General features: G+C 47.3%; 1 protein-coding gene and 1 pseudogene across 1 annotated transcript; one reads left to right on the forward strand and one right to left on the reverse strand.

Moving 5' to 3' along the window:
* The first annotated feature begins 3,872 nt into the window (after window positions 1–3,872).
* On the forward strand, window positions 3,873–10,384 carry LOC146020027 (somatostatin receptor type 5-like). Its single transcript, XM_083152784.1, has 2 exons — window positions 3,873–4,041; window positions 9,033–10,384. The coding sequence occupies exon 2, from the start codon at window positions 9,059–9,061 to the stop codon at window positions 10,046–10,048; it is 990 nt and encodes a 329-aa protein (XP_083008910.1). The 5' UTR covers window positions 3,873–4,041; window positions 9,033–9,058; the 3' UTR covers window positions 10,049–10,384.
* An 11,330-nt stretch (window positions 10,385–21,714) lies between these two features.
* On the reverse strand, window positions 21,715–21,850 carry LOC146025465 (U2 spliceosomal RNA; annotated as a pseudogene).
* Between the last annotated feature and the right edge of the window lie 2,840 nt (window positions 21,851–24,690).

Consider the following 24,690-nt stretch of genomic DNA (forward strand, 5'->3'; position numbering starts at 1 on the left):
CGGCGGTGGCAAATCCATCATCCCACCAACCATTCCTGCTCAAATTCCATCTGAGGCTTATTGGATCCACATGCTGGGAATTTAACCGGAACTACTCTCAGGTCACCAGATGAGGCCCTGACGTTTAGACCATCAATGGTGGTAACTATAACTAACAAATTGGCCCAATGAACTGCCTTTTCTTCCCTCCTGGAGCCATGTGCATGCACTGATTGTTTTTTAATCTTCCCTCTCTTTTTTTTTTTATTCATTGCGCAATTTTTTCACCATATCTTTTTATATATTTTTCAAATAGAGAATTCTCTTTATTGTTGTATAATGAAATAAATGTATTTGTACTTTACTATCACATCTGTGTTTGGTCATCATTCAGACTAACCCAAGCGCTGTATACCCTTTCTTCTGAGACCCGTCAGTCTGCACAGTACCACTGCTGGGTTAGACCCGTCAGTCTGCAAAGTAACACTGCTGGGTGAGACCCGTCAGTCTGCACAGTATCAGTGCTGGGTGAGACCCGTCAGTCTGCACAGTATCAGTACTGGGTGAGACCCGTCAGTCTGCACAGTATCAGTGCTGGGTGAGACCCGTCAGTCTGCACAGTACCACTGCTGGGTGAGACCCATCAGTCTGCACAGTACCACTGCTGGGTGAGACCCGTCAGTCTGCACAGTACCACTGCTGGGTGAGACCCGTCAGTCTGCACAGTACCACTGCTGGGTTAGACCCGTCAGTCTGCACAGTATCAGTGCTAGGTGAGACCCATCAGTCTGCACAGTATCAGTGCTGGGTGAGACCCGTCAGTCTGCACAGTACCACTGCTGGGTGAGACCCATCAGTCTGCACAGTACCACTGCTGGGTGAGACCCATCAGTCTGCACAGTACCACTGCTGGGTGAGACCCTTCAGTCTGCACAGTACCACTGCTGGGTCAGACCCGTCAGTCTGCACAGTACCACTGCTGGGTCATGACCGTCAGTCTGCACAGTACCACTGTTGGGTCAGACCCGTCAGTCTGCAGCCTGTCCTCCCTCTCCCAGAGTGGGTGTCCCACCCACCCACTGGACGGTCAGTCGGCACCCACACCCAGCCCGCACCCCCTTACTAATTGTTTTTTACAGGTGTGTGGCCACGCCCCCTACAGTTGGCCACACTCTCCCACGCTGTTGGTGCCCCTGGTTCTTACTGGAGAACACTGGCCCTGACAGATCGCTCAGCACACATACTGACACATCGCTGTGCAGTGCCTTGTGCTGAGCGATCTAACCAATCTCCATTACTCAGACCGCTCAGCAATGTGCAGTCCCCATAAGAAATCTGCTGGCTGGTAAGGAGCGCTGGGTACATCATTATTTGCTTTCCTAGAGCAGCGATCTCCGCACAGGGACAATATAGAATTCTGCTGCTAGCTTGGAATCCTCCATTGTGGAGAGCTGGATACACAACTAACGGGGGCTTCAGGGACCTGATAAAGAATACCCTCCCTGAGGCCTGATTCTGAAGATGGGGGCGCAGCCGGTCTACTGGTGCACAGCACATTAATCTCATAGAGTCAGCAGTCTGTCTAATTAATGGCCGATATTAACGCACAGCAGACAAACAAATGATGCGGATCTCCATCAGGCCTTATGGAAAGAATGTGAAATGTTTTTGGTCTGGTGCAAAGAAATACAGATTATTTATTATACTCATATAATGACCTGTGAAAGTTATGTAAATCATATTTAATATAGTCATAGAAAAGAAACAATTAATAAAAAAATGGCTTTAAATAAATCCCACAGTGAACGTGTACAGAGGAGAGTGATAAAGTAGCTGCCAATAAACCCTCAACTGTCATGTCACAGGCTGGTTTTGAAAAATGACAGTTGGGGGCTATGCGGCTGGTTGTTTGTCACTCTTCACTTTCTCACTTGCTGAAGCTCGGTGCTTCTGGCCCATTGGGTATATGTCAGTGCCCGAGATGTGTACGATAATTGTGAATCGATAATACAGTACATTTGCAAAGCGGGTGTGGATTACAATAGCTCACAGTCAATGTCACTCTATAGGCCAGATGGATCAAGATTCAAAAAGTGATAAAATGAAGAGTGATAAAATCTAGCCAATCAGCTACTAACTGTCATGTCACATGCTGGGCTTGAAAAATGACAGGTAGGAGCTGATTGGCTGGTTGTTTATCACTCTCCATTTTATCATTTTTTGAAGCTTAGTGCATCTGGCCCTAGATCAACAGTTCTTACGCTGGAATGCAACATTGTCGACAATGTCGAGGGGACGCGGAATACATGTAAAGTAATACGCGGCCACACTATATAAAATCAACTCCACGCCGACGTGGATAGTGGGGGTATGAAAAAGTCGTAGGACGCGTACCGCTGCGCTCGCCACGCTTCGGATTCACGTTCATGGTGGGGGTGGCGTGGGGGTGCATTTAACATTGTAAGCCCCCATTAGGGTGCTTATACAATTAAACATCGCATAGGGGGCTTATACAATTTTAAATCGCATCGCAGTGCATCGGGTGTATGCCATACGATGCGATTATATGTCATGCGACCAAATATCGTGGGCGCCTTGCTAGTACACAAGTACCTTATTATCATTTATGATGGTCATACATCATGTACATAACACAGAGGAAATGGTTCCTGGCCCCAATTGGGCACTAAGCCATGAGCAGTTTAAAGGCCCCCATACACTATACGATTTTGGGACGATTTCATCCGATTTCGGCACTTTGGGCCGATAACCAGATGAAATCGCCCCAAAATCGCAGGTGTGTGATGTATGATCCGATCCGATGCGCGGTCCCGTGCGCATCGGACCGGATCAGGGAGGTCGGACGGTCAGCACATAAGATCATCCGACCTCCCTGTATGCTATGCATATGCCTGCCCACCTGTCAGGCATATGCATGCAGACACCGGGGGGCGGGGGAGCACGGCGGGCAGACACACTGACCTGGCCGGCTGTGATCACAGATAGCAGCGGCAGTAGTGGGGGCGGGCGGCGGCAGTAGTGGGGGCGGGCGGCAGCTTACAGAAGTTCCCGGCGGGTGATGCTGACCTGGCCGGCATGCTGTGGTCTCAAATACAGTAGTAGCGCTGCCGCTGCGGGACGCACAGCGGCGGCTATTAGATTTTCAAAATAGCTGTCAAATGACCGGCCGTTCTGTGATTGGCTGAGAGCTCTCAAAATAGCTGTCAAATGACCGGCCGTTCTGTGATTGGCTGAGAGCTCTCAGCCAATCACAGAACGGCCGGTCATTTGACAGCTATTTTGAAAATCTAATAGCCGCCGCTGTGCGTCCCGCAGCGGCAGCGCTACTACTGTATTTGAGACCACAGCATGCCGGCCAGGTCAGCATCACCCGCCGGGAACTTCTGTAAGCTGCCGCCCGCCCCCACTACTGCCGCCGCCCGTCCCCACTACTGCCGACGCCCGCCCCCACTACTGCCGACGCCCGCCCCCACTACTGCCGACGCCCGCCCCCACTACTGCCGCTGCCCGCCCTGCAGCTCCCCATTTGTTTTACATGTGATAAATCGCATGCGATTTATCACATGTAAAATCTGGCTCATCAAGTGCCAAATTTTATGTGAGCCTCCCGGGGAGCTGCCGGGCGGCTCACAGGAGAATTGGGTCCGACTTGTCCTAAGGACAAGTCGGCCTAATGTATGGGGGCCTTAAATGTTCCTCTGTAATACATCTACAGACAAGCCTGCCAGGAACACTGATAGGGTTAACTGTACTGCAGCTACATGTGGTTTTGACAAACAGACCCTGATAAAACTTCAGTCCAATGAAAATACTGAGTTCCCCAACCACTCCCAGACCCCTGTGCTCTGTCAGTTAAGGAGGGGCGCACATACTGCTGTGGGAAGTGCTACCAGGAAAGATTCCAAAATATGAATGGAGAGCTGTAAGTTCCACAATTACAATCACTGGACCCTGGCAGAGTCTACAGAGTGCCCCGATTATTCCTCTTAGGGACCAGGGAACCCCAGCGGGCACAGAGACGGCATCTCCGGGCCGGGTCAGGTAAGTTCCTCTATCCTCACCTGTCTGTTATTTCTAAGGTTATAAAGACATCTGAATATATGAAAGACCTAATGTTACTATCGAGCCAATGATCTTATGGGGAAAATTTACTAAGATGAGAGTTCTTTTTCACTATGAGAGTTCTTTTGCTATGGGCAACCAATCAGATACTGTACGGATGCATTATTGCATGGTAGCAATCCTTCTCCCGAGCTGAATATCCCAGCAGGGTTATGGGGTGTCAGGTTACTGTATCTCGTGTTTTTGATTCAAAATTCAAATATGACTTCATGTTTTATTGATCGTCAGTTAATTAATTGACAGAGTGCAGCCTGTTCCCTTATCTCCAGTTCTTGTCAGGTTACATTGCGAGTGTTGGCTGTGTTGTGCGTCCTGAGGAAAGCGTATTCATATTATGGAAGTTTAGTTGCGTTTGTGGCTAGTTTGTTTCTTCCACTGTAACGTGACAATGAAACAACAGATTTTGGTTTTCCCAACTTTGCAGAGTTCAGCTCCGGAGAATGAAATCTGAGTAGATGCACTGTTCCCACATCACAGAGAGGGAACAGCTTCTGGGCTCTGTTGACTCTGTCTTCTAGACCACTAATGATATATAGGCGATGGGGGAGGGTCACTCACTAATCTGGTGGTAGTGTTGTTCAAAAAACGTAATTCCCCTTATTACAGTTCCCCACAGCGCTTTACAGTCGGGAATAACCCAGGTTAGTGCAAACCCAACTGACAATAGTCATTTATTATTTATTAACAGCAGGAGACTCCTTGACATAGCAGCAATCTCCCTCTCTCTTCATTAGTCTAGCAATCTCCCTCATGTCAGCTAGCCCACATTACACTGTTACATTTTTTGGGGAAAAAAGGAATGAGAGACAGATACATTTACATTGAATAATCAGCACCATTTCCCAGCACTTTACTGAGTATAGTAGCTCGTACTAACTGCTTTGGGGCTCATCTACATTTGGATATAAGTCATTTTAAATTACACACCCACGCTTCTAGGTGCCCCGTTCACAATCTCTTTTCACAATCTCTCCATATATGGAACTAGACACGCCCTTTGTGTGGAGCAAGACACGCCCCTCAATGGGGCACTTTGCAAAATTCTATTACCAACTATAATCTCCCTGAAACTAGTTTTTAAAGTAGGCAAGTATGTTATATACTCTGCAGCACTTTACAGAGAATATTTGAACATTCACATCAGTCCCTGCCCCAGTGGAGCTTACAATCTATATTATCTAACTAGATATACACACATGCAGACATTCTAAAGAAAACTATTTGGGAATTACAGTAGATAATGTTGCCTAAAAAGTAGAGTAAGGTTTAGAGACCAGTGGAAATTTTTGTTGTAAGAGGGAATTCCATGGGATGGGAGCAGTACGAGAAACACCCTGGTAATGGGAACAGGCAGCCTGTGGGTGAACACCCACATCATTCGATAGTCGCCGACCATCGAATCATGTGGAACATGCACACATATCTAAGTGACTCTCAGGTCACTTAGATTTGCGTGCACACTCTTAGGTCACCCACATTTTCACCATGACCCTGCAAATACGCCCACCATCGGTCCCCGTGCTAATGTTCTGGTCTGTACGAACGGACTAGAATGACCCCCAAGATGTACTGTGTGTCAGGTCTGTTAATAGCTTTCATCCAAGTTCTAAAAATGTTTTATTTCTAAAAATATTTTTCCATTTTATCATCCGAGTCTCTTCTGCAACATATAACTATAGACCGGGAGGCTTTGATCACTACGTTTACCGTGTCCTTCGTGATATTCATGCAGACTGCAGTAAATGAGATTCTGCGGGGGGTTCCTGTCCGTTTCCAGAGAATTGATTGCCATTTAAAGGAGAATGTGCAATAATTTGTTTTTAAAACCAAAAAATGTAATAGAAGCAGCAGGAGGTTCCCACGCCTGCACCTCCGGGCTTATGGGAATTCTCAGCTTGTGCGACACCCGAGACTCACATCCCAGAGAATGGGAAATATAATGACTCTGCAGAGGGTGTCAGACACATGACTGCAGCATGACTGAAAAACCTCCTTGCAGGCAGAACTACTTCCTTTGTACATGTGGGGTTATACTGTGCAGCACATAAAACGACTGATTGGATATAGAGTTAGAAAAAGTATGCTAGCAGGCTGCAGGTTTGCTGGTTATGTTGCTTTGTACTGTGAGTATAGGAATTATTTGTGCAGTGTGGGTGATCTTTGGGGATATCCCGGCGGTCAAAAGACCAAATGCCAGCATCCCAATATGAGAATCCTGACAGGGGCTCTGTTATGCTGCTTTCAGACCGCATAACTGGCTTTGACCCTGTATTTGGAAACGTTTCCAAAAACGGGTCTGCCAGATAAAACCCCTTTCACACCGCAGCACTTAAACGGTATATTACCGTTTAAGTGCCGATTTTTTGACACTGGCAGACCCGTTTTTGGAAACTTTCCAAATACAGGGTCAAAGCCAGTGCAGCCTTCAGCCCTCCCCTCCGTGCAGCTCCCCCCCCCCCTCGCGTGTCGACCGAGAGCATGTCGACGCCCCCCGCGCATGTCGACGCCCCCCGCGCATGTCGACGCCCCCCCCACCCCACCCCGCGTGTCGGCGCCCCCCCCCCCCGTGTCGACTTACCCCGTGCCGGTACCTCCGTTGTGGACTGCAGCTCAGTATGCTCGGAAAGCACTTATGAAAAAAGTGTCTTCCAGAAAATGGCTGCCCCATAGGAAACCCTGTTTAAAAAAACTGTCTTCCGTATGGGGGGCAGCCATTTTCTGAAAGACACTTTTTTCATAAGTGCTTTCCGAGCATACTGAGCTGCAGTGCCGGGAACCACAACGGAGATACCGGCACGGGGTAAGTCGACACGGGGGGGGGGGGGGGCGCCGACACGCGCGGGGGGGGGGTCGACACGCGGGGGGCCGTCGACACGCGCGGGGGGGCGTCGACACGCGCGCGGGGGGTGTCGACACGCGCGGGGGGGGCTCCAGTGCTGTGAATACTTAATGAGCGCTCATTAAGTATTCACTGTGCTGAATTTAGGACCCAGCTCATTGGCTGGGTCCTAAATACCGTTTCTGAGCCGATTTTTGCGCTAAAATACCGGTTCAGAAACGGGTAGGACCCTGCATTTTAACCGGTTAGAAAAAACGGCATTTTCTAACCGGTTAAGTGGGACTGGACCTTTCAGACCGCACACATTACCGTTTTAAAACGGTAAAAAAACGGCAATTTACCGTTTTAAAAGTGCGGTCTAAAAGGGGCATTAGTAACCTAACATTTTTCCCCCTTCACCCCATACTTACCTACCCTCCCAGAATGGCCGGGAGGGTCCCAAAAATCGTGTCCCCCTCCCCCACATTTATTTATTTAATAACAGTTTCTTATATAGCGCACACATATTCCGCAGCGCTTTACAGAGAATATTCAAACAGTCACATCAGTCCCTGCCCCAGTGGAGCTTACACTCTATATTCCCTACCACATGTACAAGCACACACAGACATTTTAGGGTTAATTTTGTTGGGAGCCAATTAACCTACCAGTATATTTTGGGATTGTGGGAGGAAACCGGAGTAGCCGGAGGAAACCCACACAAATACAGGGAGAATATACAATCTCTGCACAGTTAGGGCCATGGTGGGAATGGAACCCATGACCTCAGTGCTGTGAGGCAGTAATGCTAATCATTACACCATCCGTACTGCCCCACATCAGCCCTTAAACCCCTCTCCTACTGCCGGTCAAATACTGGCATTCATGGTTCTTCGGGCAGGAGCTAAAATGACGTTAACCGCATGTTTTAGTACCACCCCCTCCCTGAAGAGCCATGAACAGGGGCTTAATGGAAATGGGGCTTAATGATGCCCCGCCCCCTGGATAAAGCTGCATGGAGTCTCCTCTCTGGGCTTCTCTCCCAGAGAGGAGACAATCCATACCTCCCAACTGTGCAGTTTTTTATGTGACTGTCCCGGTATTTTGGGGCCGGGGCCGCCAGTGTCCTGCGGTGGGGAGGGGGGGCAGTTGGAAGTCCCCCCAGACTGAAGGGAATAGACGTTGTGCACAAGCGTCTATTCAGCATTGCAGAAGGGTGGAAAACTGGGGTGTGGCCTGAGATTGCATCGTCCTGCGAGGCCACACTCCCTTTTCATAGGCCACACCCCCTTTTAGGCGAGCCGCGCAAGTGTCACGGTTTGAAGATGATATATGTTGGGAGGTATGGACAATCAAAGTAGGCAAGTATGCTTCACCTTAGCCCTCCCTTGCAGCAGACTGACCCTAACCTTCACCACTAGTGTCTAAACCTAACTCCTGTACCACGCCACCTAAACCTAAGCCCCACTTGCCCTGCAGCCTTGCGAGAAAGCTCTGTCCCTGCAATGGGTCTCCGCAGAACTTTTGGGGTATTTCTCATGAAAAATGCCCCACTGCTGTGATGTGCATGAACCACCGCTGATGAAATCACCACTACCACATCACCACTAATTGCATTTGCTCCTGGGCTCCTGTAGTGCTGCCAGTCTTTCGGGCTTCCTCCTTCTCTGGCCCCCAGTGCTGTAAAGTGAGCTTCTGCTTCGCAGCATCACTTTACTGCACCAGGGGTCACAGAGCAGCAGGAAGCCCAATTACTGATTATTGTTTGTACAGAATAATATTAATAATATATTTCCTTTCAGAGGCTCTTAGGGGTAGATTTACTAAGATGGGAGTTCTATTGAAGACAATATGTTGCCCATAGCAACCAATTCGATTTGATCTGTTATCTTCTAGAAGGTGCTAAATAAATATGATGTAAAATCTGATTGGTTGCTACGGGCAACACCTCATCTTCTATAGAACTCCCATCTTAATAAATTTACCACTTAACATTTCATTCTCTTTGTTGTTCTGTGATAGTTTGGTGTAATGCACAATCACCAGACGGTATGTTGAATGTCATTATAAATAAAGTTTCTTTCAATTTCAGAAAATTGAGCAATTTACCAAACAGCTATGGAGAACACAATTATGGAGAACAACAGCTTCTATTCCTTTTACGATTTTAATGAAACCGTGGAAGTCGATTATAATGTTTCCAAGTTTTTCATCCCGTACCTCTTGGTCTTTGCAGTGGGCCTCATTGGCAATGCTCTGGTCCTTTATATAGTACTGAGGTTCAGAAAGATGTGGACAACCACCAACATCTATGTGTTCAGTCTGGCTCTGGGAGACCTTTTCTATATGTTATGTTTGCTGTTTTTTGCCACTGAAATAGCCAGTTCTTACTGGCCCTTGGGAGCGTTCATGTGCCGTCTCTTCTGGACCTTGACGACGTTAACTACTTTGTCCAGTATCTACTTCCTGGTTCTCATGGCCATCAGCGTCTTCATCCGGCTATATTTCCCAACTTTTTCCAAAAACAGATGCGGACTACAGGCCGCTTCGTTGACCAGTTTGGTTGTATGGATCCTCTGTTTGCTGCTGGGGATTCCTACATTTATCCATGCTGATATGGATGAGTATAACAACTGTAAGATCTTTTGGCCAAATCCTGTCGCCATCTGGAATATCGCCGTAACTTCCTATATGTTCGGCATGGCTTTGTTGCTGCCTCTGACATTGATACTTATCTTCCTCATTCTGACGGCAGTCCGGGTCAGGAACCAGGAGAAGACAACTGAAGCGGATTTTGGTGGCCTCAAGAAGGACATGGTCATGATCGTGGTCCTGTGCCTGGTATATGTCATTGTATGGCTTCCTACGCATGTGCTTGAAATTATGTCAGCGACGGTTTACAACTTTAATTTTAATGAGAGCGTCTACTACTTAGTCAGCCTCATATCTTACTTGAAAAGCTGTGTTTATCCAATCCTCTATGGGTTTCTGTCTCAAAGTTTCAAAGAAGCATTCAAAAAAGTTATTTGTTGCAAAGAAATGCAGAACGGTGACACCTCAAACCAGCAACCCCCTGAGAGGCAAGAAGAAAAATCTACCATCTGTTAGCATCCCCGTAGCTCTTGTTTTTGCTTGGACTTAATGGAGTCTTGCCCAGAACATTGGACTTTTTTGCTAAAATTGTGTATTTCAAAAACTATTTCGATGAACAGAGATATCCAGGTGGCAGGACCCAGAACCCTGCAGCATTGAATGGCTATGTGCTCATGGAGCAACCCTACATCCGTAAGGTGAACTTGTCCAAAGCAGACCTGACCACTGTTATGAGTTACAGTATAACCACTGAATTGACCCCTAAGTCAACTTTTTTATTTGTTTCTCCAATGACATAATAGACATAATCTTCATAATCATGATCAATAAATTTGTAAATTTACGTTTCAGGATGTTCATAGTGGTCCAGACCATTCTTGGGTCAACCCACAATCAAAATGATCACCTACCGGCCCCGGATTAAGGGCCATATGAACCTGGGGCTGAAAATGCTCCAGAGCCTAAAATGAGAAGGGGAGGAGCTGTGGCCAGTGCTATGTGGGAGTGGCTAGTGCCGTATCGGTGTGACCAGTGTTATGTGGGGATTTGGGTGTGGCCAGTGCTATGCGGATGTAACCAGTGCCAAGGGGGCAGGATGTGTACACTGCTTATGTTGGTCTTCGACTCCAGTTGTTAAACTTAGGGGGGGGGCAGATCTGTTGGACTTGAGGTGTGGACAAGCTTGCTCTCTGCAATGCAGGGAGAGGGGAAGGAATCGTTACTAGTGGGAAAAGGGTGTAATTCAGAATGTGAATTAGGAAGCAGATTGTGCTTCCTAAAAACTCTTGGTTTCTTTATGCAAATCACATTAATACAAAAATACATGCCTGCTATCAATACATTTTGCGCATGTGGGGAATTTTCTCAACATGAATACTTCTGTAGCATGACGGTACTGACACAAAGTGAATGTATCAACACAAGATGAATTATATTCATACATAAGTATCTATTGTGTATTCCTCTATTTTATACATCTGAGAATTTGAATAAATTAGCTTTTATGCCATTATTCTCCCGATTTCTGTTCTCAAGGCAACACTCAATAAATCTTTATGCAGCCACGCTGTTAGTCCCGGAATTGTAATGAACTTAATAAGGCGCTCCCTAATATCACGCAGAGGAATACGTTTTACTGAGGCTTGTACTGTTTAGAACCAGGGCATTTACACAGAGGGGAGTCACTTCAATTAGCATCTTCACATGGAGGAGGGATATCTGGAAAATGGCATTTGCAGGGCAGCAAAAGCCGGCGCGCTGCATGTACGACCTATCAGCTGAAGGCAATAGACTCCAAGGCATACTTGCCTACATTTCAATTCTCCCCTGCCTAAGATTTCCTGGTGGGGAACCTCTAGTTGGGAAGGGGGCAGGCTGAGTAGAAGTGCATCATAATAGTGGAACCCTCTGCCAGTAAACCCCTGTCAAAGGGGGGCCAGAGATACAGGGCCAGAAGCACTAAGCTTCAAAAGTGATAAAATGGAGAGTGATAAACAACCAACCAATCAGCTCCTGTCTGACATTTTTCAAACACAGTGTGTGACATGGCAGGTAGGAGCTGATTGGCTGGCCCTTTATCACTCTCAGTTTTACCACTTTTGAAGCTTAGTGCATTTGGCCCATGGAATGCCCTGCGCCCTCCCAGGGCACAGGGCATACCATGTTGCTCTACAACATACCCTACATACTGTAATAAAGGTTCCGTTACTGAAGGACAATATTCACGTGTTGTCTAAATTCCTCCCAACTCTAGCAAACAATCAGGGCAGTGTGTGAGGTCACATCAGTGGCATAGCTACCTTTTATGTGAGGGAGAGCGATGATGATAAAATAGAATCCCAGGCCCAGGGGTTTCAAAATCGAAATATTAATATCTAGACACATTATTTACACTTAAGTGACATCAATGATTATCCCAGGCATTACATGAATAACCCTCCCATGCACACGCACTAAAGAAACAATATAAAGCAAGGACTCAGTGACCACCATACAGTAAACCGAGCATCCTATTGACCCCTACAGAGTAAACAGAGCATCCTAGGGACCATTATACAATAAACAGAACATCCTAGTGACCATCATACAGTAAAAGGAGCATCATAGTGACCACCATGCAGTAAACAGAGCATCCTAGTGACCTTCATGCAGTAAACAGAGCATCCTAGTGACCATCAAACAGTAAAAGGAGCATCATAGTGACCACCATACAGTAAACAGAGCATCCTAGTGACCACCATACAGTAAACAGAGCATCCTAGTGACCATCAAACAGTAAAAGGAGCATCCTAGTGACCACCATACAGTAAACAGAGCATCCTAGGGACCACCATGCAGTAAATAGATTATCCTAGTGACCACCATACAGTAAACAGAGCATCCTAGTGACCACCATACAGTAAACAGAGCATCCTGGGGACCACCATACAGTAAACAGGGCATCCTAGTGACCACCATACAGTAAACAGAGCATCATAGGGACCACCATACAGTAAATAGAGCATCCTAGGGACCACCATACAGTAAACAGAGCATCATAGGGACCACCATACAGTAAATAGAGCATCCTAGGGACCACCATGCAGTAAACAGAGCATCCTAGGGACCACCATACAGTAAACAGAGCACTCTGGTGACCACCATACAGTAAAGACCACCATGCAGTAAACAGAGCATCCTAGGGACCACCATACGGTAAACAGAGCATCCTAGTGACCACCATACAGTAAAGACCACCATACAGTAAACAGAGCATCCTAGTGACCACCATACAGTAAACAGAGCATTCTGGTGACCACCATACAGTAAACAGAGCCTCCTAGGGACCACCATACAGTAAAAAGAGCATCCTAGTGACCACCATACAGTAAACAGAGCACCCTAGTGACCACCATACAGTAAACAGAGCATCCTAGGGACCACCATACAGTAAACAGAGCATCCTAGTGACCACCATACAGTAAACAGAGCATCCTAGTGACCACCATACAGTAAACAGAGCATCCTAGTGACCACCATACAGTAAACAGAGCATCCTAGGGACCACCATACAGTAAACAGAGCATCCTGGTGAACACCATACAGTAAACAGAGCATCCTAGTGACCACTATACAGTAAACCAATCATCCTAGTTACCACCATAAAGTAAACAGAGTGAGCACACATAGAACTTGATTGCAGTAACCACCATACAATATGTCCTGATACTCTGCCCTCTGGCCATTTTAAAGATTTCTTTAGCCGAGACAGATGGACTTTTTCTGCAACTTTTCCCATTTGTCGGTATCCAAGTCCTTTGTTTTCAAAACTTATTTCAGAAAAAGGGACACTAGTAAGTGACATTCAGGACACACATATTTTGAATTGTTCAATAGAGAGAAGAAAAACCTGGTCTGACCCTGACCTTGGTTCAGGAAATAGCGGTGCAGTGCCCATGACAGTGACAAGAGACCACCAGCGATGGGAGTTCTCAAGCTGTAACCTCCACAGCGAGGGCTCATACTGGCCTGTTTGGCATTTCTCCATCTAACTTAGCATATGAGCGCTGGGTTACACAGAAGGAAGCCTCAACATGAAGAAAGCTGTTCAGCGGAGTAGAGCTTTTACATACAGACATAAAGCACCAGCCATTAGCTGAAGTGCCCTGCTGAGTGCTGGACAGACATTTTTAAATTCTGGGCATTCAAAATATATTAATATTTTAATAGGAAGCAGACAGTGTACATGCAAACTAAAACTCCCCTTTTCCCCATGAGAACCACTGAAACATTGTCCCTTTCTGACCATGACTAGGCCACCAACACAAAGCCTTGAGGATGGGATGCACTAATACGAAAATGTGGTGAAAACCCTGTTACCAGCGGAGATGGGCGGTGGATGTTAGAAGAACCCGCCTTTGGTGAGATGTCCTTAAATATTTATTATGAAGCTACATCTGTTCTATTGCTCAGGCACCTCATTTGTTACGTTCCAACAGCCAGGTCCTATGAAGCCTCTACGAAGGTGTCCAACCTGTCTTACTCAGCACTGCCCCCAGTGGCAGTAAATTGAGACTGCAGGTTCCAGACACAACAATTAGTTTGTGACATGCATAAAGAATGGGTGTCTGGTCATGGCTGTTATCTATATACAATTAAGGAAGAACCATTCTACTCACCAGACCCAGTTTGCTTTCATACGATTCTATGGCATTGTCAGGACCAGTGGCGTAACTATGGAGGGTGTAGGGGTTGGTTGCAGCTGTTATAGGGCCTGGGCAAACACGCGGCCATGTGTGGAAGACCCAGGCCAGAGCTGAATGCAAAGGAGGATCTCCGTCCCCTGAGCGGTGGAGACCCGGAGGTGTCAGTGTTGAGGATGACTCCACACGGACGAGGAGACCCTCCCCCAGTGCACAGGTACACAGCATCAATCATACTTAGTGGTGAGCAGTGGACAGAACAGCCTGAACTGGGGGTCGGAGGGGAGTTGAGAACACAAGATTAGGAGGTAAAATTGATACAGGTCCCCCCTCCTCTCTCCTCTTTTTCTTCTCTGCTCCCACCACCTACTCTCTTTTTCTCCCTCGCCACCATGTCTCTCCTCTCTTTCTCTTATGCTACCCCCTCCCCCTTCCCCTCCACCTAATCTCTCTCCCCCCCACCAATCGCCACCTCCCCTCTGTCTAACATCTCCCCTCTCTCCTCCTTTCTTTCTCTCTTTCCTGCTCTATCCACCCACTTGTCACCCACCTCCCCCTCATCTAACCTCTCTCCTCTTTCAGTCTCTCCCCCACTACCCCCACACACCCCCCTTCCCCTCCATCTAACCTTTCTCTCTCCTTTCTCTTTCTTTCCCATTCAAGCCTGTCTTGCTCTCTGGCACTGCCTCTCTCTATCAATCACATCTTCTCTTTTTCATTCTCACTCTCCCCCCACCTCTGTCTCACTTCCATTCCCCTCACCATCCCCCCCATCTCTTTCTCCCAGCCCCCCTATCGCTTTCTCTCTCCCCCTGCCACATTGTCTTTTCTTTATCTCCTGCTCTCTCTCTTTCACCCTGCACTCTTCTCTTTCTCTCAACCCTCTCTCACTCCACCTGTCTCACTGCCTGTCACACATTATCTTTTCCCCTCTCTCCCTACCTGGCACTGTCTCTTTCTCTCCCTGGCACCCCCTTTCTCTTGTTTTCTCCTATCCGTCTGTCTACCTGACCCTCTCACTCTCTTGCTCCTTTCTTTTTCCCTCGATGAAGTGCTATCTATCCTTAACCACCCCTCTATTTTTTCCCGACACCCTCTTTGTCTCTCATATCCTTCACTCTTTCTTCTGCATACCATGGTATTGTAGTGACAATTGGGGGGTGTGGGACTTTCAAGATTTTGCTATGGGGCCCAGAAGGTCCTAGTTCCGCCCCTGGTCAGGACCTTAGCTGTGTTTATTAGGAACTGTTCAGTATGTCCTGAGAGGTCTATACAGGGATTGAGGAATGTCTTATTGCATGTTTACATCACCTATTTACCTTCTTTAATATGATATATTTTGCACAATTTTATAGGTTTGCCAGTGGGGGTGTAGTTCATCCTACTGTATAATAACAAGGTAACTGTATACAAGGGTCAGTGACGGTTTTTACCTATGGGCTGCAGGGCTGCAGCCCCCCCCCCCAGGTAAAATCCACCACTGTTCTCTGCCTAAAGTGAAGCCAGATGCAGCCTGTGAGACTGCTCTGGCTTCACTGTGACTGGCAGTGACTTCCAATTGGAAGTGCGACCTGCCAGTCACTCAAGGCAGTCCCATTAGGAGGTGTTCCCTACCTCCGGGATGCCTCTCCCCCAAAATGGGTTATGCACATGCACAGTACCGCTGACCATACTGCTCATGCGCCGGACCCCGGAACCCGATGAAGCTGAACCTGAAATTCACATTCTGACACAGGAAATGAGCCCGAAATTCACATTCTGACACAGGGAATGAGCCCGAAATTCACATTCTGACACAGGGAATGAGTCCGAAATTCACATTCTGACACACAGGGAATGAGCCTGAAATTCACATTCTGACACACAGGGAATGAGCCCGAAATTCACATTCTGACACACAGGGAATGAGCCTGAAATTCACATTCTGACACAGGGAATGAGTCCGAAATTCACATTCTGACACAGGGAATGAGTCCGAAATTCACATTCTGACACAGGGAATGAGTCCGAAATTCACATTCTGACACAGGAAATGAGGCCGAAATTCACATTCTGACACAGGGAATGAGTCCGAAATTCACATTCTGACACAGGGAATGAGCCTGAAATTCACATTCTGACACACAGGGAATGAGAATAAATTCACATTCTGACACACAGGGAATGAGCCCGAAATTCACATTGTGCCACACGGAATGAGCCCGAAATTCACATTGTGCCACACGGAATGAGCCCGAAATTCACATTGTGCCACACGGAATGAGCCCGAAATTCACATTCTGACACACAGGGAATAAGATGTGAAATTCACATTGTGCCACACGGAATGAGCCCGAAATTCACATTCTGACACACAGGGAATAAGATGTGAACTTCACATTGTGCCACACGGAATGACGCAAAATTAATTTAAGCGGTGGGAGGGGGAGGGGCTCTGTTTACAAATGTAGATTTATCTCAGTTGCTGCCTGTGATGGAGTTGTGTACCCCCTTAAAAATCTCTCTCTCTCTCTCTCTCTCTCTCTATATATATATATATATACAGAGAGAGAGAGATATATTTTTCTCTTTTTAAGGGAGCGCAAAACTCCATCACATTCCGCAACTGAGATAAACCTACATGTGCAAACTGAGCCCCTCCCACCGCATAACACAACATATTACCTGTGGACAAGCTTATCCCCCCACATGCAGTGCACTTAAGTAAACTTACTGTGATGCCCGCCGTTTGGGTGCAGCTTCCGGGAGCGGGACCCGGTTTTTGGGAGCATCCCAGCCTTTCCGGGAGGTTATGCAAGTATGGGTTATGCTCCAGGGAGGGGATGTTAAGCAGCCCCTAGGTGGGATTGGGTGGTTAGGTACCACCTAGAGGGGGTATAGGGTTAGGCTCCGGGAGCGGAGATTTAGAGGGTAAGGGAGTGGGGGATCTTACTTTCCGAGCCCCTGCCAGTGTTGCCAGCATTTGGGATGCCGGCATCGGGATATCGATTGCTGGCATCCTGATCGTCGAGAAATCCTACTGATCCCGTACCAAAGAACGTGGTGGTGGAAGTCAAACCATATGGCCAAGCCATAGCCCAATCAGAGTAGGCGTACTACTCTGCACTCCAGCATTACCAGTAAGTCCCATCACAGTGGGGGTCTCATTTCCATGCTGTTAGTAGTATGAGAAACGTTAAAAAAAACCTCATCTGTTCTATCTCAGGAATGGCGGGATCAGATTAAACACAAGTCACAATATCAGTTATTAACGATGGGAAAATAACATGTATGCGCTGCTATTTGCTTTTATATAGTTTATTCTTGTGAAATGTATTACAGGAAGTATAAATCTAAAAATACACACGGGTCCAATATGCTTTTTTTTTTTTTTTAAGACCGGGAGGAAGGGGTCCAGTCAGAATGATAGATGAATCATGCAGTAAAGCACAAGCTTTAATACCTGAGGTTTTTACCAATGTTTGTGCTGGGAACTCCTGATACTGTAGCTACTCTATGGTCACCTGAAATGGTCCATTTGATCCAATGAGAAGTCAGTTGTAAGGGCAGATCTGCAGTGATACTGAGAGGCCCATGCCAAACATTTCCTGCTGTCAGCACAGCACCCTTAGCGCACATACAGTATTTGTCATGTGTTGTAGCCAGGGATTATTAGGGTGGTTATCCATACCTGACCATCGCTCTGCTAATTTTGCAGAGTTCTGCGATCAGAGAGCCACCTTCCAAACCAGGGCCGGTGCAAGGCACCGGAGCGCCCCAGGCAAGTCGGGATACAAAATAACTAGCGCTTCCTGCGCCGCCGCGCGCATATCGCTAGTTATTTTCTATTCACTGCAGGGACCCCGCCGGCGGCAGCCAGCTTTATACACATGACGGCGCCGCAGGTACCACTGCCGCACGGACACCCCTGACCGCAGGTACCACTGCCGCACGGACACCCCTGACCGCAGGTACCACTGCCGCACGGACACCCCTGACCGCAGGTACCACTGCCGCACGGACACCCCTGACCGCTCCAGCAAGTTTTTTCCACAGTTTGCTGGGGGTGAGGGGCGAACTGCCGCCCTCCAGGTGCCGGCGCCCTAGGCAAATGCCTAGAGCTGCCTAGTGGTGGCGCCGGCCCTGTTCCAAACAAATGCTATTTCAGGGTGTGCTTCCTGTCATTCAACTTGCGAATGGCTTGCGATCAAAAAGACACTGTTTTTTTTTGCTGAATGGCCTCATGCATGCACGCTGTGATCTGTATACATTCGCAGTCAATCTTCCACCCTGTGAAATCGGAGGGCTGTAATCAGGTCCATCCATGTGCTCTAGTGTAAATGTCCAGAGAACGTGGAAAGTCATCTTAAAGAGACTGATACTGTACAATGATACTAATCATAATTACCTACTTTTGAAAACTAGTTTCAGGGAGATTATAGTTGGTAATATAATTTTTTAATGTGCCTCATTGAGGGGGCGTGTCATGCTCCACTCAAAGGGCGTGTCTCGTACCATATATGGAGAGATTGTGAAAAGAGATTGTGAACGTGGCACCTAGAAGCGTGGGTGTGTACTGCAATCTCTGAGAGGGATCTTTCAAAATGACTTATATCCAAATGTAGATGATCCCCCAAAGCAATTAGTAAGAGCTACTATACTTGGTAAAGTATCTCTCATTCCTTTTTTCCCCAACATTTTTTACAGTGTAATGTGGGCTAGGTGACATGAGGGAGATTGCTAGACTAATGAGGGAGAGAGGGAGATTGCTGCTATTTCAGGGAGTCTCCTGCAGAATGCAGGAGAGGAGGTAACTATGGTGTAGCAATGTAATGTGGGCTAGGTGACATGAGGGAGATTGCTAGACTAATTTATTTATTTATTAACAGTTTCTTATATAGCGCAGCATATTCCTTTGCACTTTACATAGGGGACAGTGATACAACAAAACAGGATATTTACAGACAGTCAAAATGTAGGAGGGCCCTGATCGCAAGCTTACAATCTATAGGAAATACATAAGGATAGATACTGTATTCTTTATTGCATCGATTCCACCAGAATGCAAGTTTCTATGACTGGTTCTGGAATTTGATAAGCTTGCCTGAAGAGATGAGTTTTTATGGAACGCTTATAGGTAGAGAGGAAGATTGCTGTTATGTCAGGGAGCCTCCTGTAGAATGCAGGAGAGGAGGTAACTATGGGGTAGCAATGTAATGTGGGCTAGGTGACATGAGGGAGATTGCTAGACTAATGAGGTAGAGAGGAAGATTGCTGTTATTGCAGGGAGTCTCCTGCAGAATGCAGATGGGGAGGTAACTATGGTGTAACACTGTAATGTGGGCTAGGTGAAATGAGGGAGATTACTAGACTAATGAGGGAGAGAGGGAGATTGCTGCTATGTCAAGGAGTCTCCTGCAGAATGCAGGAGGGGAGGTAACTATGATGTAACAGTGTAATGTGGGCTAGGTGAAATGAGGGAGATTGCTAGACTAATGAGGGAGAGAGGGAGATTGCTGCTATGTCAGGGAGTCTCCTGCAGAATGCTGGAGGGGAGGTAACTATGGTGTAACAGTGTAATGTGGGCTAGGTGAAATGAGGGAGATTGTTAGACTAATGAGGGAGAGAGGGAGATTGCTGCTATGTCAGGGAGTCTCCTGCAGAATGCAGGAGGTGAGGTAACTACGATACTAATGTAATAGGACAATTACAAATCAGTGTTCAGGCTTATGCGGCGACCTTCTGTCTTGACCTCTTATAGGGTCAGAGGCTGATACATGTCTTATTGCTTCCTCATAAATTACTTTCTGGCTTCCACCAATAGAAATTAAGTACTCGGACACCAGCCGTTCTGCGGTATCATCCTCTCCTGACTATCAGGGGAGAGGCGAGGAATGTACCATGAAATACCAGCTGTGAGGAGGCCGGGAGGCCTGGCTAGGAGTAATGGTGCTTTTCAGTATCAGTCACTGTATGGTTGTTAGAAATGTGTCTCATACAAGCTGAAAGCAACACATTATGAATGAATGCACCACTTTAACCCATCAGCCATGAGAAAGGTCCCATAAGCGGCCCCCACACTGGCTTACAGATAATGAAGGGATTTAAAAAAAAGCAGTCTTATATTTAATTAATTATCTTTTCTTCCATAAAACCACAAGTGTTCCATAGCGCAGTATGCAGTGGAAGGAGCACAGGAACTGATTCAGAGATGGATAATTTTACGCAGATTATATCGGTTCTACAATGCTCTCTGTAATATACAATTGTCACTAGAATGTTGTGTATATGGAGGTCATTCGAATGCTGGCTGTGGTTTGTTTTGGTCATTAGAATGTTACCTGTATTTAATATCAGTCATTAAAACTCTCGCTGTACTCTGTATCCATCATTAGATTGAGTTTGAAGAAACTCAGGGAGCCCGAGGTGTGCTCCCACCACCAGTGCAGTGACTAAGTCGTGCATAGGGGGTCCTGCATTCGATGGACCTTCTCCCAAAGGCCACGTTTCTCCCCTAACCCCTCTCAGCCATAAGGCCAAAGAGAGGAAAAAAGGGATCGGTGGGTCCTCTTTGCCGGAGCTCAGAGAGACCCTCTTTCCTCAACCCCCGGAAGGGTTAGGACGGTGGGTCCTCCGCACTCGAAGGTTTGGAGAGACCCGCAGTAGGCTTCCCTCCGCCTTGCGGCTCGGGGTCGCCCTCGAGGAACCAAAGCTCTCCCCAAAAGTATGAGAGCTTCGGTACATTAGGGAGTGGATGGGCCATAAGGGTCAAACACACGGCCCAAAAAAAGTGACAAACTACAAAAAAAGCAGAAAACGTGAAAAGTGCACGAATGTGAGAAGGAAAAGAAAGAAAGAAATAAAGAGACCCCTGCCAGAAGGCCGGGTGGGGGTGTGAAAAATTGTCCTATCCCATCCAAAAGGACAAGGTAAGGACGTGAAACCTATCTTAGAGGTGAAGTGTGCAGTGCTAATGCCATACTAGTGCATGGTGATTTTTGGGATCACCCGTGCATGTTCGGCACCCCAGAGTTTCCCCGGGGGCACAGTGCAGCCTCGGACTCCAGGGAGCAAGCCAGGTGGCGTCCGACCAAGTGTTTCTCTGCTCCCATCATAGGGCACTTTCCAGCCCCTGGCATAGGAATGGGTACTCCACTGGGCTTTTCAAATGACTCCCTTAAAGGTTGAGGCCCCCTCGGAAGAGCAATCTACTCAGTCCCATTGTTTCTCGCTTCCCAAGGTTAAGGTACTAAGCTGGGCTTTTTGTGGTCTCCCCATCAGAGGCTACGAACCTCTGGAACAGGAGCCATCTACTCAGTCCCAGCCTTTCTCCGCTCCTTGGGAATGGATACTAGACTGAGCTGTCTCATCCTTCAGGGGCTACAAACCCCGTCAAGAGAGTCAAACTACTAGGCCCAGTGTTTCTCCCCCCCTCCTACCAGTGGGTTTACAGAAACAACACCTCCTACCACATCGCAGAGGTGAAGGTACTCAGCCAGACTTTTCGCCACTCCCAGGCATGAGGGGTCTCACACCCTCGGCCCATCAAAGCAGTTACTCAATCCAGCCTTTCTCTATTCTCTGCCAGAGGCCAGTCCATACCCACTGATAAGAACAGATACTACACTTGATCCTAGCCAAAAGGCCGAGAAGCGATATATTCATCATTAGAATATGCCTGAATTGTATATTGGACAAAAGAGCGACCTTTTGAGTGTCCACCATGTCTCTCCCAAGCCCAGCACACGCTGCTCTGAGCTGGGGAGAGAGAGGCAGCTGCAAGGGCAACCCATCATCTCTCTCCCTCTCATTATTTTTCCAGGGGCGTGGCTACACACCCTCTGAAGGCCATGCGCCCACCCAGTGACCACACCCCCTCCATTTTACCGGGGCCCCAATGACCTGTCGGCGCCCCTGTGAATGTGCGACAAGACACTGGATTGAGAAATTTTCGCAGTTCACTCACAGATTTGCATGGGGCGGGTTTTCAATCTGTCTGGGCGGTGGCGGCTAACTACTCCCAGTCATTGGCAGATGAGCGATCCGCACTGAATCAGGCCCTATAATCCTACAAACTCCCTGACTTTGTGCAAGTAAACCTAGAACAATTGATGCTGCACTGAAAGCAAAGGGTGGTCACAACAAATACTGATGTTCCGAGCACAGCGGAATGCCCTTTTTGATTACCAGTCAATAATAGACATGGTGGAAAATGTACAGTAGCTGTAGCGGGTCCGATCCCGCCAGGGGCCGCACGCGCCCATGATGCTTGCACACCCCATGGAAACGGAGCTTCACACCGACATCCGCCGGCGGTCCCCCTCGCCGTCCTGACCCCCTACCTATTCCTGCCAGTCTCCTTGAAGCGGAAACAGGCAGGATGCCACTGCCCAGCCGCCGAGAGACGGCGCGTCCCATTTCAATGGAGTCCCTGTCCGCCGGCGCTCGCCAGAGGGGACGTTCTGGTGGGCGCCGGGCAAAGATGACAGGGGCTCCATCTGTACATCAGCTGGTCATAAAATGTCTGCGGTGCAAACATTACTATACACTGCCTCAGTTATATGGTACAAAACTTGTAGTTCATAGTCGCAGTATGCAAACGGAGGCTTGTTTCACTCCAGTCTCACTGTAAGTATCCCCCATTGCTGATGGACAAATCTAATCTATGCGGCCACAGTCAAACCAACTGGAATGTATTTGAACCAGAACCGTAGTGAGGGATGACTGGTACAGCCTGCCAGGGCACAATTCCGGGGGTGGCACCATTGCTGACCCAATGGCTCTTGTATCCGACTTGTGGGTGCGTGGAAGTTATCTGCTTCCTGTCTCCTCTTGCGTGACTTTACAAGTGCTTTTTTTTGGGCAGGAGGGGGGGGGGGGGTGTCGAGAGTCCAATATTATTCCAAGATGAGGAGTAAAGATAAAGATTTATTTTCAGAAATAATCTTTTTTCCAGGCCCATAGTCAGGTGGGATTCCAGTCATTCCTGCTAGATGTTTTGCTGTGGGTGGCTTTGCTCCAGTGTATACACACATTAGTGGTGACTGGCCTCAGCATTAAGCTAACACCTCATTAAGTTGAAGGGTTGTGACAAGAGCAGATCTGTTTTGTTTTATAACTTCAGCAAAACTGGTGTTGGAAAAGTCTTTGTGACAACTGAATCAATCACGTCTGTTCTTATATAGAGACTGGCTAAGTCTACTAATCTGCCCCAGCCAATGGAGGTATTTTTGCATACAGGAGCCATTTGCAGTCCCTGCTTTATTTGAATCCTGTAACCCGTGGTCATAATATATGGGTATGATCTTAAACGTCGGAGGGATGAGATCGGTGCAACCACTAATCCGTTCCTCCCAACATTTGTAGCGTAACTAGATTGGAATTGCACCCTACAGCTGTCATTATGATGCTCCTGGAAGCCATAGTGCAGCCAGTATGGCCGCCTGGATGGTACCGGAAAGTGTACTCCATGCAGTGCTGGACTTCTTGGTGCTGGAGATGTCACCCGTTGATCTAACCTCATGATGTCACATGATCAGGGCCAACACAAAGTGCAAACCAGCTCTGAACATAAACTCAATAATAAACACTGAAGAAGCAAGTCATTGGAAGTTAGTGCTTGGGAACAGCATCTGAAGGGCAGACTAAAGGGGTATTCAATCCCGGGATATGACTGCCGATCCGTTCCGACAGCTGTGACCCTGGCCCGTTTTCACAGGGCAGAATTCAATGTCCCACCTGGCGATCGGCGAAAAGGGGGTATGTCCGCGTAAACATCCTTGGATTGTCGAGATTTGTCCGTGATCGCGACAATTCACGCCCGTTACCGGCAAAACGGGCCCGACAGCATTGAATAAACACCCGCTGCTATTCCCTCCCCCCCTCAAAAATAGAGGCTGGTATTGAATACCCCCCAACACTGAAATAGTTTTACTTTTTTTTGTTCTTCCATTTTTCACTCTTTATACTTATTACTAATTAGTTTTTGTACATTCATTTTTCAAATTTAAGTTATCGAGCTCTTGGTATTATAGGCATTTTCTTCTTCCCGTAATTCCATTATTCTGTGGTTAAACCACCGTAACATAATCTACCATAAGTAATTAACATATTTCATTTTTTTCTTTCTATTCTTGTGTTATCTCTACTTTTGTTAATGTAACTATTCTTTTTAATACTAAATTCATTTCTAATATACCCTGTGATGCCTTTCACGTTCACTATTTCATCATCTTTTTTTACCTTTTTTCCTAATAGCTTCTTGCACATTAATTATTTCCCAGACATTTATTGTTACCTTACAGCTGCATTGTCTTCATTTGCTCTTTCCTGTGTTAACTGGAGGACCAGGGGCTGCTTCCAGTGCAGTAACAGAGTCACCCCACCATTGTCTTTCTGCCCCCTGAGTTACAGTTTGACAGGTGTACCGCTCCAGTCAAACTCCCCACCTGCCACTGTCCCCAGAGCAGATTAGTATGGGGACCATTATGCTTACCA

The sequence above is a fragment of the Crinia signifera genome, chromosome 7 (assembly GCF_055691185.1).
Source record: "Crinia signifera chromosome 7, ASM5569118v1, whole genome shotgun sequence".
In the NCBI taxonomy this organism is placed as follows: Eukaryota; Metazoa; Chordata; class Amphibia; order Anura; family Myobatrachidae; genus Crinia; species Crinia signifera.